Source organism: Stenella coeruleoalba, assembly GCF_951394435.1.
Source record: "Stenella coeruleoalba genome assembly, chromosome: 7".
Taxonomy (NCBI): Eukaryota; Metazoa; Chordata; class Mammalia; order Artiodactyla; family Delphinidae; genus Stenella; species Stenella coeruleoalba.
This window is the reverse complement of record NC_137153.1, coordinates 9,419,980-9,437,178: the sequence shown is the minus strand read 5'-3', so window position 1 is coordinate 9,437,178 and position 17,199 is coordinate 9,419,980. Positions and strand designations below refer to the sequence as shown.

General features: G+C 43.0%; 1 protein-coding gene across 1 annotated transcript in view; it reads left to right on the top strand.

Moving 5' to 3' along the window:
- LOC307188662 (putative ATP-dependent RNA helicase DDX60) overlaps nt 1-17,199 on the top strand; it is a 94,349-nt gene that overhangs the window by 52,909 nt on the left and 24,241 nt on the right. The window contains exons 24-32 of the mRNA XM_079926089.1: nt 1,174-1,289; nt 2,126-2,268; nt 2,368-2,477; nt 7,409-7,513; nt 8,061-8,189; nt 9,243-9,367; nt 11,282-11,440; nt 15,421-15,568; nt 16,926-17,078. Of these exons, the coding sequence (XP_079782215.1) occupies nt 1,174-1,289; nt 2,126-2,268; nt 2,368-2,477; nt 7,409-7,513; nt 8,061-8,189; nt 9,243-9,367; nt 11,282-11,440; nt 15,421-15,568; nt 16,926-17,078 (1,188 nt within the window). The remainder of the gene's footprint in view (nt 1-1,173; nt 1,290-2,125; nt 2,269-2,367; nt 2,478-7,408; nt 7,514-8,060; nt 8,190-9,242; nt 9,368-11,281; nt 11,441-15,420; nt 15,569-16,925; nt 17,079-17,199) is intronic.

Sequence of the window (17,199 nt, the reverse complement as noted above, 5' to 3'; positions counted from 1 at the left end):
CCACATGCAATGGGAAGATATTGAAGAAATTTAATTGTGGACATGGCCTGATGGAATTCATCCTTGAGACGTATCTGTTGGCTGTGATGTGAAGTGTTCAGGGGATGGACTGGGAAGCTAGGAGGGTGGCCAGGAGGGTATCGTGATTGACTTGGGGGCCGTGGACATGGAGAAAATACTTAGATGTGAAAGACATTTTGGAAAGTAAGATAAAGAGGAATTATTGATGGATTGGTTATGGGAATTAAAAGAATTCGTGTCAAGATTTTCTCTTGCCTGAATTTGCCAATATTTACGTAAACTTGGCATGGTTGATTAAAGGTAATTGGAGACCATGTATGATGATTCAGGTTTCCCTGTCTTATTTTCATTCGCTGATTTTAAATCAACTGAAAAATTATTTAATTTATTTAAAGTAAACTAAAACAAACAAAAGCAGTTCACCCGTTTCTCCCATGCCCACCTGTTACAAGTACCTATTTGTTCTCTATGTCTTTGAGCTTGTTTTTTTGTGTGTGGGTTTTTTTTTTTTAAGATTTCACGTGAGAGATCATTATTTGTCCTTTTATGTCTGATTTGTTGATTTATTTCACTTAGCGTAATGCCCTTGAGGTCCTTCCATGTTGTCACAAATGGGAAGATTTCATTCTTTTTTATGGCTGAATAATATTCCATTCTGCATATACATACCACAATTTCTTTATCCACTCATCCTTCAGTGGACACTTAGATTGCTTCATGTCTTGGCTGTTATACATAGTGCTGCAATTAACATGGGGAATACTTATATCTTTTGGTATATCTTTTGGTATTCTTTGGATAAATACCCCGAAGTGGAATTGCTGGATCATACGGTAACTCTATTTTTAGGTTTTTGAGGAACCTCCATACTGTTTTCCGCAGTGGCTGCACCAGTTTACATTCCCACCAACAGTGCACAAGCGTTCTCTTTTCTCCACATTCTTGCCAACACTTGTTATTTGTGTTCTTTTTGATGGTGGCTGTTCTGACAGAGGCGAGTGATATCTCATGTGGTTTTGATTTTCATTTCTCGATGACTGGTGATGTTGAGCATCTTTTCATGTGCCTGTTGGCCATCTGTTTGTTTTCTTTGGAAAAATATCTCTTCAGACCTTCTGCTCATTTTTAATGGAGAATTTTTGTCTTTAATAGGTCCACTGTCTTGGTGGAGAAATTGGAGCAGAAGTCTGGGAGCATCTCCTTGTCATGATCCGCTGTCCCTTCCTGGCCCTTTCTGCTACCATTAGCAACCCGGAGCATCTCACCGAGTAGGCATTAGCTTCTAGTCCGGATACAATGCTTATCTATTTTGAATGTTTGAATGTCATGCTTTCTATCTGGGTTCTGGAGAGTTTCATAACTTTCTGGTGAATTTATTACCTTATCTCTGGATATTCAAGGAACAGAGTCACCCCTCCTGGCAGGTGCTGAGCAAGCCCACACTCTATAAAGGAAAATCAAGGGTTCTCCCAGCTGGATCTGCAGCTGACTAGGAAATTTCCCCCATATCTCAAAAAAGGTTCACCGGAAGTTATCGATTTATGTTTCTTTTTCTTTGTCCTTTACCAAGAAATAAAATTAAAATGGTATAATGACATGCTCTGCCATGGACCTTGAGATTTCTTACGTTGTCCCACTTTGTAGATGTTTAGAAAGATAGTGAAGCCTTATTAGTTGAAAACCCCATATTATTTATCCACGGGGCTAGATTTTTGCCCACTAACAACAACAATTATAGCAAAGACTCCTATTTGCCAGGTGCTGTTCTAAGTGCTTTGCATATGTTAATTTATTTTAAATGGCCAACAACCCTTATGATTTATTACTTTCATTACTACTGTTAGATAGTCTTTTCCATACTGCTATTATTATTTCCATTTTAAATGTGGAAAATGAGGCCCAGAGAGATTTTGTGATCCAACCAAGAGCTTCAGCCCATGGTAAGGAGGCTGGGATTCGATCTTAGGTCATCTGGCTCCAGGGCCTATTCCCTTAAGTAATTTTTAAGGCACATAAAATTTTCTTTATTTAAAGTACTTTAAAATCCTTTCACAGGAAGTGGTTCCATGTTCTGCCTAAATAATATGTAATTTAAAATTTTAAGGTGGCTACGATCCGTAAAACAGTACTGGAAACAAACGGACAGTATGATAGAAAAAAATACTGCTTCTTCAAGAAATGCCGGCTGCCGCGCCAGTTCTCACCAAGACTACTTACTGAGGAAGCAGTCGTATAAAGTGAGACTTGGTATGTTTGACATATTCATAGGAATTTTATCTTTTCCTTTCAAGTTATTCCAGCCATTGTGTGTTCATTCATTTGGAAATCCTTGCTCTTCATTTCCAGTGCTCTATGCAGAGAGATACAATGATTTAGAGAAGCACATATGTTCAGTAAACAACCATGACATCTCCTTTGACCATTTTCACCCGTGCGCTGCGCTGACCATGGACCATGTGAGTGATGGTTCCGCCATGTTTGTTCTGAGCCACAATCGGTGGTTTGTATCATATTGCAAAGCTGCCTGGGCGACACACATCAGAATTACAGAATCGATGCTCTGTAACAGATATTGAACCTGAGTTTTAAGAGTAACAAGAATAACTTCATAGTTTTCATCTGCTCCTCAGTGGTGTCTACATCTGCAAAGCTTAAGAATGACTGAACATCTTAACCTGAAGTTTTTTGGAGTCGATTTTCTTTATTCTTTGCCCATTTTCCTTCTTCTCAGCACCTGTGTCCCATCTATCCACCTTCAAGGACACTAACTCTTCTCTTAATGCAGCTACAACTGTGTGTGGACAGTACCTTGTACGTGTGAGAATCTGATTGCTGTGAATTAGGTCAAACAAGGAAAAGACACTTTTCACTAACATAGCAATCACATGACTTTTTGGTAGTGAATCAGTAAGGTGGAGGTCTTCAGGGGACCTCATGTGGCGCACTGGGGTTTGAGTGGGGGAAGATTTCTTAATTTTTCTTGCATATTATTTTTCCTCTTTCCTTCTATTCTCAGGAATGGCCCATTAAAGCTCTGGTTGCCTCTCAAGGTGATAATTAAGCAATAGTTTGCCTTCCTTCCAAGACTGGATAAGTGAAATATACTCTAAACTCTGTTGTCAGATGAGCCTTCTAAATGGACAGTTTTTCAGGCACATGGAGGTTTCTTTATTTAAGATATTTGATGTCACACGGAGTAGTTCCATGTTCTGCCTAAATAGTCATCTGGATCAGAAAGCTAATTTAGATGAATAATTAGTAAGGGTAATTCTGATCCTGCCGAGCCTCTAGTGGCTTTTCTTTGGAACCGGCAAAAGGCACAGCTCCTTAGCTAGGCTTCCCAGGTCTTCTGGGAACTGGCCCCAAGTCCTTTCTGTTCATCCACTTGATGGATTTTACCTGGAAGCCCTCGTGATTTATATATAAACTGGAGTGTTTCAGCACAGATGCAAAGTGCCCGTTGTCCAGACTCTGTTCATCTTTGATGATTCTTCTAATGGGAAACCTGTCCAGAATCCTCTGTGACTTCCTTAGCTGGATGGAGTCTTCTCTCCGTAGCACCTTGTCTATATTTTTCTTGTATGACAACAGTTATGGCCAGCTTGCTGCTGAAGTTCTTTACATGCTTGTCTTCTTACTAGACTAAGTCCTTGAAGACAGAGTTTGTGTCCTTGTAGTTTGTAACTAACTGCTATGTATATAAAATTAAAATGTATATTACACAAATATAGCCAACCCAAATGGAGCACTTACTTTGGGTTCTAAGAATTTTACGTATTTTGTCTCTTTTAACCATCACCATTTTAGGATACATGCTGTATTGATATTCCCATTTGGCAAGTGAGGAAGGTGGGGCAGAGAGAACTTGTACCACTGAGGAAGGGGTGGGGCTGGGATGCAGTCTCAGATAGACCGATTCCAGAGCCTGCAGTCGTATCACTGTATTCTGGACAATCTGGTGGACAAATGCCTGGGTGAGGGAGTGAGTGAGAATCACTTTATAGCCTTTGGGCTGTGATGCAGTAGCTTCTAAAAGCAACGGAATGAATCCTAGCGATGGTAATTTTCCAACAGGATTTTATTCTGGAACTTTCTCTTTTGTGTGGCAGTGGCTCTATTTACACTCTAAAGAAAACTAAAATGTGGACAAAATTCCTGTGACCTAACTCACATCCCCAAACTAGAATAGTGATGATAACCCAAAAATTGATAACAAGACTCCTTTCTGGGTCTTCCTCTCCTTTTCTCTTCTCTTTCCACGTTATTTCCTGGTGTTTTTAAGTAGCGTAGTATTTTCACAGTCACTTGTTGTGTTTAGATGGTTCAGGGAAGGTTGTCTTTAAACAGCAGTGAGCACGGTGGTTGGGAGAACTTGGCGAGGTGGGCATTTTGGTCCAAGTGCCTTTCCTCTATCTCAGTACCTATTAATGAATCAACTGGGAAGCTGCTCCAGCTTCTGTAACCCCACGTGACCTCTGCAAACGTCACGCTGCTGCCTGAGTTTCCTTCAGGCTCCCGGACATTGGCAATAGGAACGGGGCTTGGACAGTGTTAAATATGTATTTTGGCAGCTGTGTGTATGGGATGTTTCCTAAAGCATCAGTGGTAAAAAAGCAAGTCGGCCTTTCTGAACAAGGAGATGCTTCCTGATCTTGTGTAGTAGACCTCAGTGATGTGCGAGAGTGGGTGGCGTGGAAAAGTGTAATGAACTGTGGCAACATAAAGAGTAGTGCCGTCCCCCTTGGGTGTCCGCTCTGTAGCTCTGTCACAAGGGTGGTCCCAGAAGGGAGGGGGGCAGGATGAGTGAGGTGAGGGAGTGCCCACCTTCACATGAGGCTCGTTTCTGGCAGAGTGGAGAGTTATCCGGCCCCCCAGGGACAGCTGCAGGCTGCCGGGGGTGGGGTGGGCTGACGGTGTCAGCCCCAGCAAGTGTGGGAGGAGCCGAGCCACTGGTCTTTTTGGCCTGCACGTGGAGCAGTGCTTCCGTCACCTGCGAGGTTGGGGACGATGTGATTTGCCCAAACAACATCGTGAGTAATGCTGTGTGTTCATAAATGAAGGAGGGTGTGAATCTGTGACCTTTTATGTCTCTTCCTTTTACACCTGAGCTGGCTCAGTTTTTTACCAGCTCGTAAGTTATCGTATCGTGAAGACCAGCTGAAGGGAATGCCCAGCTTGTAGCCACCGAGTCCTGAAATTGATTAAAAACATTAAGACCTGTAGGTTGGTCATTCATCAGTCACAGTGAGAGTTGAGGCATCGATCACGTGCCAGGCGGTTTACTAGGCCTGTGCCACGTATTACGTAACTTAATTCTGACAACAAATCCGTGGCAAAGGCAGAATTGCCCTCCATGGTAGAAATAAGGACACACAGGCTTTTTAAAAGCTTAAAAGCCCTAAGAAATCATAAGCATTCTCGTGACCAAAACAGAAGATTTGTGTCTTAAAAATTATGATAGTTCTTGGATTTATTTTATTTAGGCAAAATAATTTGCCACTTTTAAGTAGTAATAATAAGAGAAGAAAATGCTAACATTCCAAAATAACATATTCACGTAGTATTTGGCAAAATGTAGTTTTTTCTGTTCAGTCAGTTCAGTGCTCAGACTCAGATGCTGAACAGTGATTCCAGGAAATCACCTGCATCCTATAGATTTTTACAAGCCTCCTTCAAAGCCTGGTTGATTATTTTAATTGAAATACGTTTGACATAAAACCTTGTATAAGTTTAAGGGGTGCAGCATGTTGATTTGATACATTTATTTTGCAGTGTGTCTGCCACCTGTGTCAAGTCTGAGTCCTCATCCCTTTTTATTTCTTTAACATCTTTTACTTTTTATTATTTTTTAAAATTTATTTATTTATTTTTGGCTGCGTCAAGTCTTCGTTGCTGCGTGCAGGCTTTCTCTAGTTGTGGCAAGCGTGGGCTACTGTTCGTTGTGGTGCGCGGGCTCTTCATTGCAGTGGCTTCTCTTGTCGCGGAACACGGGCTCTAGGCGTGCGGGCTCAGTAATTGTGGTGCACGGGCTCAGTAGTTGTGGCTCGTGGGCTCTAGGGCGCAAGCTCAGTAGTTGTGGCGCATGGGCTTAATTGCTCCACGGTATGTGTCACCTTCTCGGACCAGGGATAGAACCCATGGCCCCTGCATTGTCAGGCGTATTCTTAACCACTGAGCCACCAGGGAAGCCCCGCATCCCTTTTTTGTGGTGGGACAATTAAGATCTAGTCTCTTAGCATGTTTGGTGTTCATAATACAGCTTTGTTTTCTGTAATCACCATACTGGGCATTAGCTCTTCAAGACTTATTTATCTACTAGTTTAAAAAGGTTTAAAAAACCTGTACTGATGTATTTATCTTGTTTGCTTTTAGCACAGTCTGTAAGGTGGCAGGACAGATATTTTGATCCTATATTGTAGATGAGGAACTGGCATTTAGACGTGGAATTAGAACTAGACCTTCTGATTCAAACTTGATTGCACTTTCCATCCTACTAAACAATTTTTTTCAGCTGTATTGTTTGGGGTGGCTTTTTTTAGCCCAGAACTTCCAAACCTGAGTTTCATAACTTAGTAGCTGTTTACGAAAACAAGTTTCTTATTGTCAAATAATTTTGGAGAAATCTGGATACTGTAGCCCCTTCTTGGAGATTTAACATTTCCAGTGAGAACCCTTGAGGAAGCCTATTCCTAGAATAAAACCCCCCTGTCCTCAACTTTTCTTTTGAAGAAAACCTGCCAGCGTCTCAGGGATCATAGTTTCACAGGCAGTGGATTCGTAGCAACAGTGGTTGAATCCAGTAGCATTTACTGCAGTAAAGGGTTTTGGAGAACAGGAATTTTTAATTTATATTTTAAAATATTTGTGGAAAAATAATGACGTGGATATCCAGAAGGCTTAGCAGAACCAAGTCAGTAACCTGGGGAGAAGTTTCCTTGAGTGTCGTGAAGGTGACCTTCAAGTTGTCATAGGACTTGAGAAAATCAGATTTGCCCCTTTTAGCCTGGCTTGGTGCTCAAAAGCCAGGAATCATATTCATAATTAAATCAGTTCCACTTCCAGTTACAGGGTGGAGGCTGTGTGTTCTTGTCGAAACTGAGTCCACAGATCTTTGAGCCTCCCAGCCCTCATAAGAGAATTGGCTCAGCTGAAACCTCTTAGGAAATATAAAAACCTTTCGGTGGGCTTTTGAGTTTTTTTCTCTCTTGGTAAATCAGGGACACTCTCGGTTAGTATTTTGTTTGCGCTGAGCCATTACTGAGCATGTTAGATCAGTGCTGTTTTCAGTGTCTTTGGGTTCATGATAATGAGTGATGCTGAGGCAGAGGATGGAACGTCAGATGGAATAGAAGGAATATTAAATTTTTCAATTTTATTTTAAACATAGATTGAAAAGTTTGGATTCCCTTCTGATCTTACCTTTTCGCCTCGAGAAATGATCCAGCTTTATGATACCATGTTTGAATTCTGGGAAGGTTGGCCCAGGGCTCAGGTAAATAGTAATTCTGCAATTATTTTGAATTGATTGAAGTGGATGGTACCTGCTGCTCACAAAGACAAGCTCTCACTCTTTCTAATCACTTGCATCTGATCTTTGAAAGTTACCTGTGGACTCTTTGCAAAATAAGGTCGCCCCTTCTCTAGACAGCCTTCCTCCTGACGGTCTGTGTTTTCCTGTAACTGGGCGGAATGCCCCTGAACTCCTGAGCAGGCTTCCTCTTTCACTTTCTGTGATAGGACAATCCTTTCATCTCCCCTCCTATGTGCTGGGTCCTGGGTTTCTGTTCCTGCCTTTCTCTCTTCTCGCGCCCCTCCCTTCTCTCTGTCCATCTTTGTTCATCTCCTGTTTGGTTTTGCTGCACATTCTGCCTTAAGAGTTCACCATCCTATTAGGTTTACACACCAGAAATGTTGGGGAGATAGAAGTTCATCCTCTACTCTCAAGACGCTTGTAATTCTGTTAGTGAGACATATTCCTGAGAAACACTTTTGGATTTTCTTGCATGATTTTATTGAATTTTGTGGTATTCCTTTTCAAGGAGTTGTGTCCGGAGGAATTCGTTCATTTTAAGAATAAAATAGTCATTCGAAAGGTGGATGCTAGAAAGTATGAAGAGAGCTTAAAGGCAGAACTGACGGGCTGGGTGAAGAGCGGTCACGTCCAGGAGGTAATTATCACACATGTTTTGGGTGAAGCACCTCTGTGTTCTTGTCCCCTTGAGTTGTGCTGTGCAGTCATTACTATTTTCTGGCTTTCTTTAATCTTCAGCTTCCATTGTAGGATTTTCAGTTGAGCACGAAGTCCGGTGATTCTGAGATAGACTAGAGAGAGAGAAAGGACCTATGTCCTTGTCTTGTCCTCTGTCCCTGCCCTGGCGTGTGCTCCACGTTCTGAGGGATGAGGACAGAGGGGCCCTTTCCTGGTCATGATGCTCGGGAATCACAGTGACAGCAGCTGAGGAGAGCTTTTCATCCCTTTATCTCTTTTTCATCTGGAAAGTTTTTTTATCTTTTATGATTTTTATTTTAATTTGTAGGAACTATTTTTGTATTACAACCTTAGTCCGGGGTCGTATGAGTTACGAATATTTGTTTTAAGTAAGTTGCTGGTCTTTTTATTTTGGAGTTTGCTCTGTTGTCACATATTAAGGTTTCTGATTTTGGGGGTGTGACATATATTAGAGTTTTCTCAGGTGAGTTTTTCCCATTCTATTTTAACTAACCTCCTGCTCCTATATAATTATATTTTATTCCACTTATTTTGTCAAGAAAAACCTTTAAAATGTATTTGTAAGTGATACGTGATATAGAGAGAAACTTATATCATGTATATATATGTTACATGATGTAGAGAGAAACTGATTTACCCCACCTCCTGCCATGTAGTGGAACCAGCATCATTTACCAAATGACCTCTTCCTGACTGATTTGTGTTGCCTTAAAAAATTGCATGTTAAATTGCACGGGCGCATGTGCGTGGGTATTACTGTTTATCTTTTTGTTCTCTCGTATATGATATATAAATGTTGATTTATATATTTCTTTGATGGTTCTTTTGCAGTGTTTTATTTTATACTTTCATTATTTTTGTTTTTGTTACATAGTCTATTAAAGAACCACAGAAATATAGATTAGATAACTATGAAAATGTTTTAGCCAGAGGCAGGAATTCATGTCTTCGTTACGCAGAACTTACAATAATTTTCTTTTCACTACTACAGGCCAGAATGGTCCTGAGGAATCTTCGTCCTCCTTCGGTGGTTAGTTCAGAAAACATGGCACTTATGTTTCCACGTCTTGTTGAAAAGCTAAGACAAATGGAGAAGTTACCTGCACTGTTTTTTTTGTAAGTCATTTAATTTGTTTTTTGTTGTAATTTGTATTAGATGCATTCTTTTAAGTAGAGGGAAGTTACACAAATTTGACTCTTGTAAAATAGTGTTCAATACGATTTTTGGTGCCCTTTTGTTATTAGAGTGCCGATTTAAAACTACACCTTTCTAGTTTAGTTCTTACAAAAATAATTTTACTTGTGCTGTTACATATCACCTTCTTTATTTGGTTTTCCTTCTCCATTTCTTCTTCTCCTTTTACTCTAAACTAGTGTATTTTTAATTAGGTCTTGTTAATTTTCAGTCAATACCTAGGTTTTTTACAAAAGAGATCGAATGTTTATGCACACAATTACCCCACATAAAATTAAAGTAGCCTTGCAATATGCTAGTTTAAATCCCAAGGTGCCAGGAAGTCTGGACCATATGTCCCTAGGGATTTCCATTTCAAAAGGTATAAAGCCCAGACTCTGGAGACTTTTCTGGATTGTAGAGGCCAGTAACCCCTGGGTTTACCTGGCCCCTAGAAAGAAATAATCACAATCCAAGAAGTTAGGATGAAAACCCCCAGTTCTCTCCATCCTGCCTAAAAGAGCAAAATTTTACTGTACGATCTCACTTGTATATGGAATCTGAGAAAGCCTTACTCATAGAAACAGAGTAGATTCGTGGTTTCCAGGGACATGGGGGTGAGAGAAAGGGAGGAGATGCTGGTCAAAGGTACAGACTTCCAGTTATGTAATGAATAAGTCCTGAGATTCTAATTCCATCATGGTGACTACAGGTAACAATACTGTATTGCATACTTGAAAGTGGCTAAGAGTAGATTTGAAATGTTCTCACCACAAAAGGAAAGAAAGGTAACTTTGTGAGGTGGTGGTTTTGTGAACTAACCTTATTACAGTCATCGTTTTGCTGTTTACCTTTATCAACTTGTCATGTTTTGTATAACTTAAACGTATGCAGCGTTATATGTCAATTATGTCTCAATAAAACTGAAAACAAAAACACACAGAGAAAAAGCAAAGGAGGCACTAAAATTCACAAAAGATTTGGCCGTCAAGAAATCTGACTTATTTCACTAACCATAATATTCTCTAGTGAAATAAGTCAGACAGAGAAAGACGAATACTGTATGCTATCACTTATATGTGGAATCTAAAAAATAATACAAATGAATGTGTAAGTAAAACAGAAACGGTCACACAGACATAGAAAACAAACTTACGGTTACCAAAGGGAAGAGGAAAAGTGGGGAGGGACAAATGAGGGGTTTGGGATTAACAGATGCAAACTACTATATATTAGATAGGCAACAAGGACCTACTGTATAGCACAGGGAATGATAGCCCTGATCTTGTAATAACCTAAATGGAATAGAATTTTCAAAAATACTGAGTTACTATGTTGTACAACTGAAACTAACATGATATTGTAAATCAACTATACTTTGGAAAAAAAAATATCTAACACTAAGGGTCTTTGATGCTGTTACAAGACAGACCTAAAGAGCAGTGGAATTAGACACAAGAACAACTACAATAACAATAAAAATAAATAAAAAGGAGTAAGACAATTTTTTCTCACCTCTTAAGAGAGGAAGAAGGAACATCTCTCTTCTGTAAATAGAGAAAATCCATTGTTATCTGTTCCTTGCCTGTGGCGTGCCTGACCCCTCTTCCAGGAGAAATCTCTGGGGGCTCTGCTTGCCATTGCCCCAGGGGGGGACTTCCTGTTTCCTGTAAGGCGGTTAATGATGGGTCTGCCGACCCAGAACACCTCGTGTGCCTGTTCAGGATGAAGCTCATAAAAGTGGAGATTAAAAACTCAACAGCTGTGTGTCAGGATGACAGCAGTGGATGGCTATATGACTGAATTGTATTTATCACATTAATTTCAAGGCAAGCGTTCTTTTCCTTTGTTTCCAGATTTAATTTAGGGGCTGTAGAGAGAAGCGCTGGAAGTGTGAAAAGGTTCCTAGAGATAAAGCAACAGAGCAGAAGGTCCCTCAAGGCTGATAAGGAGGCCTATGACATGGAGAGCAAACTTCGAAAAGTTAGAAAATCCCTTGAGACACAGAAGACAATGTGAGTATGTGACTCAACACACTGGTGGTTGGAAGGCTGAAATACATCACAGGTCCCAACAGGAATGTACACTGGGCTATGCAGACATCCTAGCTGTCCCTTATTTCCAGGCCGGTTCTGTGCTTCGGAGAACTGTGTGTGCTCCTGGCTCCTGCCTTGTTCTCGGTGTCTAATTCTGATGACTCTGCGTCTGAGATGCGTCTTTCCTTCCTCCCACCCTCCCATCCTCAGTGGCAGCCTGGTCTGGACGGGCCCGCATCTTCCTCGGGCGATCACAGAGGTCTTCTTCTTGGACTTGGGAGCTCCGAGGCTCACCACCCTGCGGTGTAGCTGACACCACTCTTGCTGACATTCTCATTGATTAACTTACCCACACTCACTGTTCCTTCTCCTGGGCCATTGTTGGTGGACCACCATCTTTGGAGTTTTGCCCTCACTTTTTCAGATCACGTCCTACTACTCTCATCCTTCAATACTCAATATTTACTCTTCTCCCTGCGTGCCACATCCTCCTGCACTTTGCCGTGACATGGCCCTTCTGCCTTGAGGTCCCTCCTTCCTGCTCGCCCCCAGAGCTTCTGCTCATGAGTTCGCTGTGCCTCTCTGAAGCTTGCCCTCATGCCCCACTTAGATTTAGTGCCCTTTCTCCCGGGCTCTTGCTACGCTGCAGTATTTAGTAGGTCGATTACGATGTGTTGCTGTCTTATTCCTAAATCGTTAAGCTCTCTCACAGCAGGGACCGTGCATTTTCCTCTTTTTATTAATATGTCCAGTTGTTATCGAATGACTCGGGTCCTGATTCTCGCTGGACCTGATTACGTACTCAGAGATGTCGGCAGAAAGGAAAGGTTCCTTTAATCAGGATGCCGGCAATGTGGGGGAGATGGTGGACTCAGTGTTCCCCCAAAACCACCTCTGAGATTCTGTTCGGCCATGGAAGTTTTAAAGGGAAGGAGGAGAGTAATCTCAGTTAATCACTGAGATGGGGGGTCAGGGTCATTGCCGTCCCCCGCTGTGTGCAGGCTCGTGGAATCCTCGTCATCTTCCTCTAGGTGTTCTCTCGATCACGCCGTTTGTTGGGGAGATTACTGAAGGGGAAACTTGGGAAGAGATCTGGTCACCTGTTAATTACTGACTCTTCTCTCCTCCTTCTTTGATCTGCAGAAAGAACCGATACGTTAGGCAAAGTATTGCGTGATCTAAAGACTTGAAAGGTGTACTTGGGCCGGAGATGAGTAGAGCATGGGGTGCCTGGTGAAAAGTCGCGATGCAGCTCTGCTAAAGTGACAGGGAAAGGGGCTTCCTGCTGAGGGCGGTTTCCTGTAAAGAGCTGCTTACACAGTCTTAACACATTGCTTGGCAGGTCACAGCTGGTCCATAAATATTTTGCAATGATTGGTAGTTATTTCCCTGAAAGTTGAAACAGCTTTTAGAGCTTCTCGGGCTCAGATTTTTCACATTCTGGAGCAGGTCAGAATTTCCTGCTGACACTTCTGTGTCTCTTCCTTCTGCCTGTCATGCTGTTTCCCTGGAAGTGATGGTAGGTGTCAGCCTTTTCAATCACTAGACAGCTTAGACACTCAGACAGCTTTTCTTCAGGACGCTGGCAGTCACGACGTCACGTTGCATTAGTGACCAACAAGCCAAGCTTTAAAAATAAGACGAATGTTTTCGTGAACTAAGAATGCTGCTGTCATATCTGTAAACAAAGGATGTTGCAGCCAGCAAGCCTCCACTTTCCCCGGCAGCGCACCCTGAGGGGACTCAGGATGGGAAAGCACAGGACACTGGCCCCAGAGAGCTGAGGTGCACATCAAAGGAACGATTCCAGTGAGTCCAGACTTTGCATCTTCCCATACACAGAAAAGCGCTAAATTCCTTAAACTGGAGGTGTCTGGTTTTCTTTAATTAGCAGTGATCCTTTGATGTTCGGACCACCTGTTCTTTGTTGCAGAAACTCTTGTGCGTCCTGGCTCCTCCCATCACCTCCTCGGAGCAGTCTCTCAGAGTTATCTGAGCTGCTGTCTCCTGGGCTTGAAGTCCTAAGAATGTCCACCGAATAGAACGTAATTCTCAACTTCTAGGTTGTGCATTTTCTTTCCGTCAGCATTTTCCTACCTCGTTCAGCACCATGATTACACTGAGGGTGTTGGGACCCTTGCCCTGGGCCCTGTGCTTCAGAGAACCCCAAGCCGGCCTCCCCATCTGCAGCCATTCCCTTAAAATGAGGAGTTGGTGCAGCTCAGGAGACATCCCTCTGGAGCTCCCTCTCACCCTTCAGATTCCAGGTGGTTACGGAGCTTTATTTGTCGGGGTAGGAGGAGGTTGTATTTTATCTGAAAGTTTGGTACCTCAATTTAAAACTTAGAAATCCGTAGACAACAGTATGGGGGCCTCCGTTAGCCCTCTGCCTGTGCTGGTCCCGGCATTGCCCCTGGAGGTGAAGGGAATGTCCCAGGAAGTGAGTTGGTGGCACGTCTGCTGCTTGGTCTGTATTTCTCACCCCTGAAATGGAGTTAGACGGGACACTGGTTAGCACATATTCTCATATTAGGAGCTGTCTTATGTGCAAAGGCGAGAGTGTCGACTGAAAAAAAAAAGCACAATCTAAAAGTTGAGAATTAGGTTTTATTTGCTGGACATTCTAAGGACTTAAGCCCGGGACGCAGCCTCTCAGACAGCTCTGAGGGGCTGCTCCCAAGAGGTAAGCGGGGAGCCAGGATGTAGAGGAGTTTTTGCAACAAAGGCCAGGTAGTCGGAACATCAAAAGATGACTCTTAATTAAAGAAAACCAGACATCTCAAGTTAAGGAGTTTAGCACTTTTCAGTGAATGGGGAGATGCAAGAGTCTGGGCTCACTGAAATCATTCCTTTGATCTGCACCTCAGCGCTGGGGCCAGTGTCCTGTGTTTTCCCATCCTGAGTCCCCTCGGGGTGCACCACGGAGGCGGGCTGCAGAGGCTGCGGACTTGGCGGTGAGCAGCCCGTGGGTCTCCGTCCTGAGTCCCCTCAGGGCTCACCGTCGGGGTGACTGTAGTGGCCTGATGGCTGCAGCATCCTTTGTTCACTGATATGGCAGCAGCTTTTCTCATTCACCAAAGACAAACCAAGAAAGGACGAGAGATGTGGGTGTCTGTGAAAGGCAGTTCCCATGGAGTGATGGATAATGCGCTTTGGTGACTGAGTCCAAGCCAGTGTTTGTGGGGCAGTGTCTTCGGCCAGATTCCCCGCAGAGATCTGAGATGGGACCTCATGGAAGTGATCTGTTGAAGGGGTGTGCTTGAGCGGGACCTGCAAGAAAGCGACGAAGCAACAGAGGGAAAGTGAAGAAGAGGCGTAAGGGTGTGGTGTTGCTGGAATATTGCTGACCCCGGCCAACCGGGAGGCCTGGGTGCACTGCAGGATCGTGCCAGCGTGGGTGGAGGGGGCTGTTTCCTGTACCTCTTATCTGTCAGGTACTGGCTGGGGGCCACGTTCCCAGTCCCAGGAGGTGTTGTAACCTTACAGGCATTTCTTGGGAGCTCTTGTCAGCAGAGGGCAATTCTGCAGGGGATGGTGTCGCCAAGAGCCCTTGGCAACCAAACTCAGAGCTGCTGTAGCAGGAGGAGAGAAGGAGGAGAGAAGGAGCTGGCCTGCACTCGGCCATGTGGAGCCGGGGGCACCCACCTTCCTCCAAGCCTGTGAAAGAGAAAATGCTCATCACTTTAGCACGGGACGGGGGGGTCATATTGGGAGAACTGGATTTGGCAAGAAGGATGCTTACAGTAGGAGGAAGGGAGGGGAATATTCAGACACAATAGGGGACTTTTCTGATGAGGGGCCACCAGTTCCAGAGGCTTCCGAGGGAGAAGGTTGGTTCAGGGTGGTCTGGGGGTATGTAGTAGTGCATGTCTGGGTGATGAGGGGATCAAGGATGTCCCGGGCTTCCTATGGTGGCCAAATGTGGCCATTCATTACTTAAAATTTGTTTTTATAAACAGAGATAAAAGAAGCCAGACAAATCCCAGAAAAATGGATCAAAGCCTAATCCTTGAAGCTGAACATGCTAATCTCCTCAAGCTTCTTGAGAAGAACTTGGAGATCCCTGAGGACTGCACATATGCTGATCAGAAGGCCATAGATGCTGAGGTGAGCCCTTAGGATGGAGCAATGCTCCTGGAAATCATTTCACACTCCCGCTACTACTGCGCAGCTCCAGACGCTGCTGGGTGTGATACCTCAGTGCCGTCGCTTCCAGAATAGAAACCCTTGTGCGTGGCCTTCTGTCTGTACCTAACCCTGAGGGCTCTGCAGAGCATGTTTGAAGAAGACAGGATTAGGTTTGTAGAAGATTTCTTGCTTGTTAATAGTTAACCCCTGGGGGTGGCTGCCCTTCCGTTATTTCTTCCTGCAATACTGTTTTTCACAGCCTGAATTCTACGCTCCGGTCTCACACGCCTCAACCGAATATTTCGGTACATGTGGTCCAATACACTTGAAATAATATATACACAGTTTCTCTAAAGCTCAGGATTTCTGTGTTATACTCAAAACATGCCACCAAAAAGACATTGAAATATCTAAATGTGGTATGCCGTTTCTTCTTCAAAATGTTTTATGGTGCAAATAATGCATGCGTTTGGTAGACGAATTTGAAAATACAAATTAGTAACAAGAAAAGCCATGCCAACCGTGGGGAGTAATCACTGCCCTTCTGGATGAACCTTTCATGTCTTTGTGACCACACACACATGCATGCACACGCATACACGCACACATACATGCACACACACATACATACATACACACATAGAGGCATATGTCTGTGTGTGTATATGTGCATTCTATTGTATACATTCTTTTGTAAATTTCACGGTTTCCTCCTTTTCGAGAACCATCATCATTTCGTGGGTCCTTGATATCCCATTGTGCAGTTGACTCTACATGGAGGGTATTTTGCTTTTGGATTTAGGGTTTGGGCTTTTTTCTTTTCTTCTCTCTTTCATAAGCAGTGTTTATTTTAGCACATAAAACTCTGCATGCAAGTGGATTTCCTCCTTAGGGCAGGGATATTTTTAAGGCTATCTGTGACCAATTTACAGTGAGAAGGAAGCCTTCCCAGACCGTGTAAGGTAAGGAACCTGCTCTGCTTGGAGAAATCCCTCTCCCCAGGGAGAACTCCTGGGGCTGATCTGACCTCCCTCAGGCTGGAGCGGCTACACTCACACCTCCTCTGGGGATTGTCTACTGCTTGGTCAGTGCTTCTCACCCCTGAAATGGGGTGAAACAGCGCGAGACATTCTGCTCCAAGACTTTGGAACATGTCTGATAGTTACTGTTGTTCCCATAAAATGTTTTTTACATGTAGAGTTAATTTCAAATAATTGGCCTCATTTAGCTAAATTATTATATAGTGTGCCTGTTATTTTCATTTCACCATTTTAAATTCTGATTTAAATTCAAATTAGATAAGAGACGATCAAAATCCCTAAAACTCTTCTTTCAGACTTTGCAGGAGGTGTTTGACCGAGTGAAATTCTCAAGGAAAGGCGCCGAACTGAAGGCTTTGGCAGCAAGAGGGATTGGATATCATCACAGCTCTTTGAGCTTCAAAGAAAAGCAGTTAGTTGAGATTCTTTTTAGGAAAGGATTTATTAGGGTAAGTAAAGTTCTTCATTTTATAACTTGAAACTCTGTCTATATGAAGCTGAGCACCATAACGAATGGAAAATAACCATTTTTTCCAATCTAATTATGTCTTTTTTTTTTTTTTAACATCC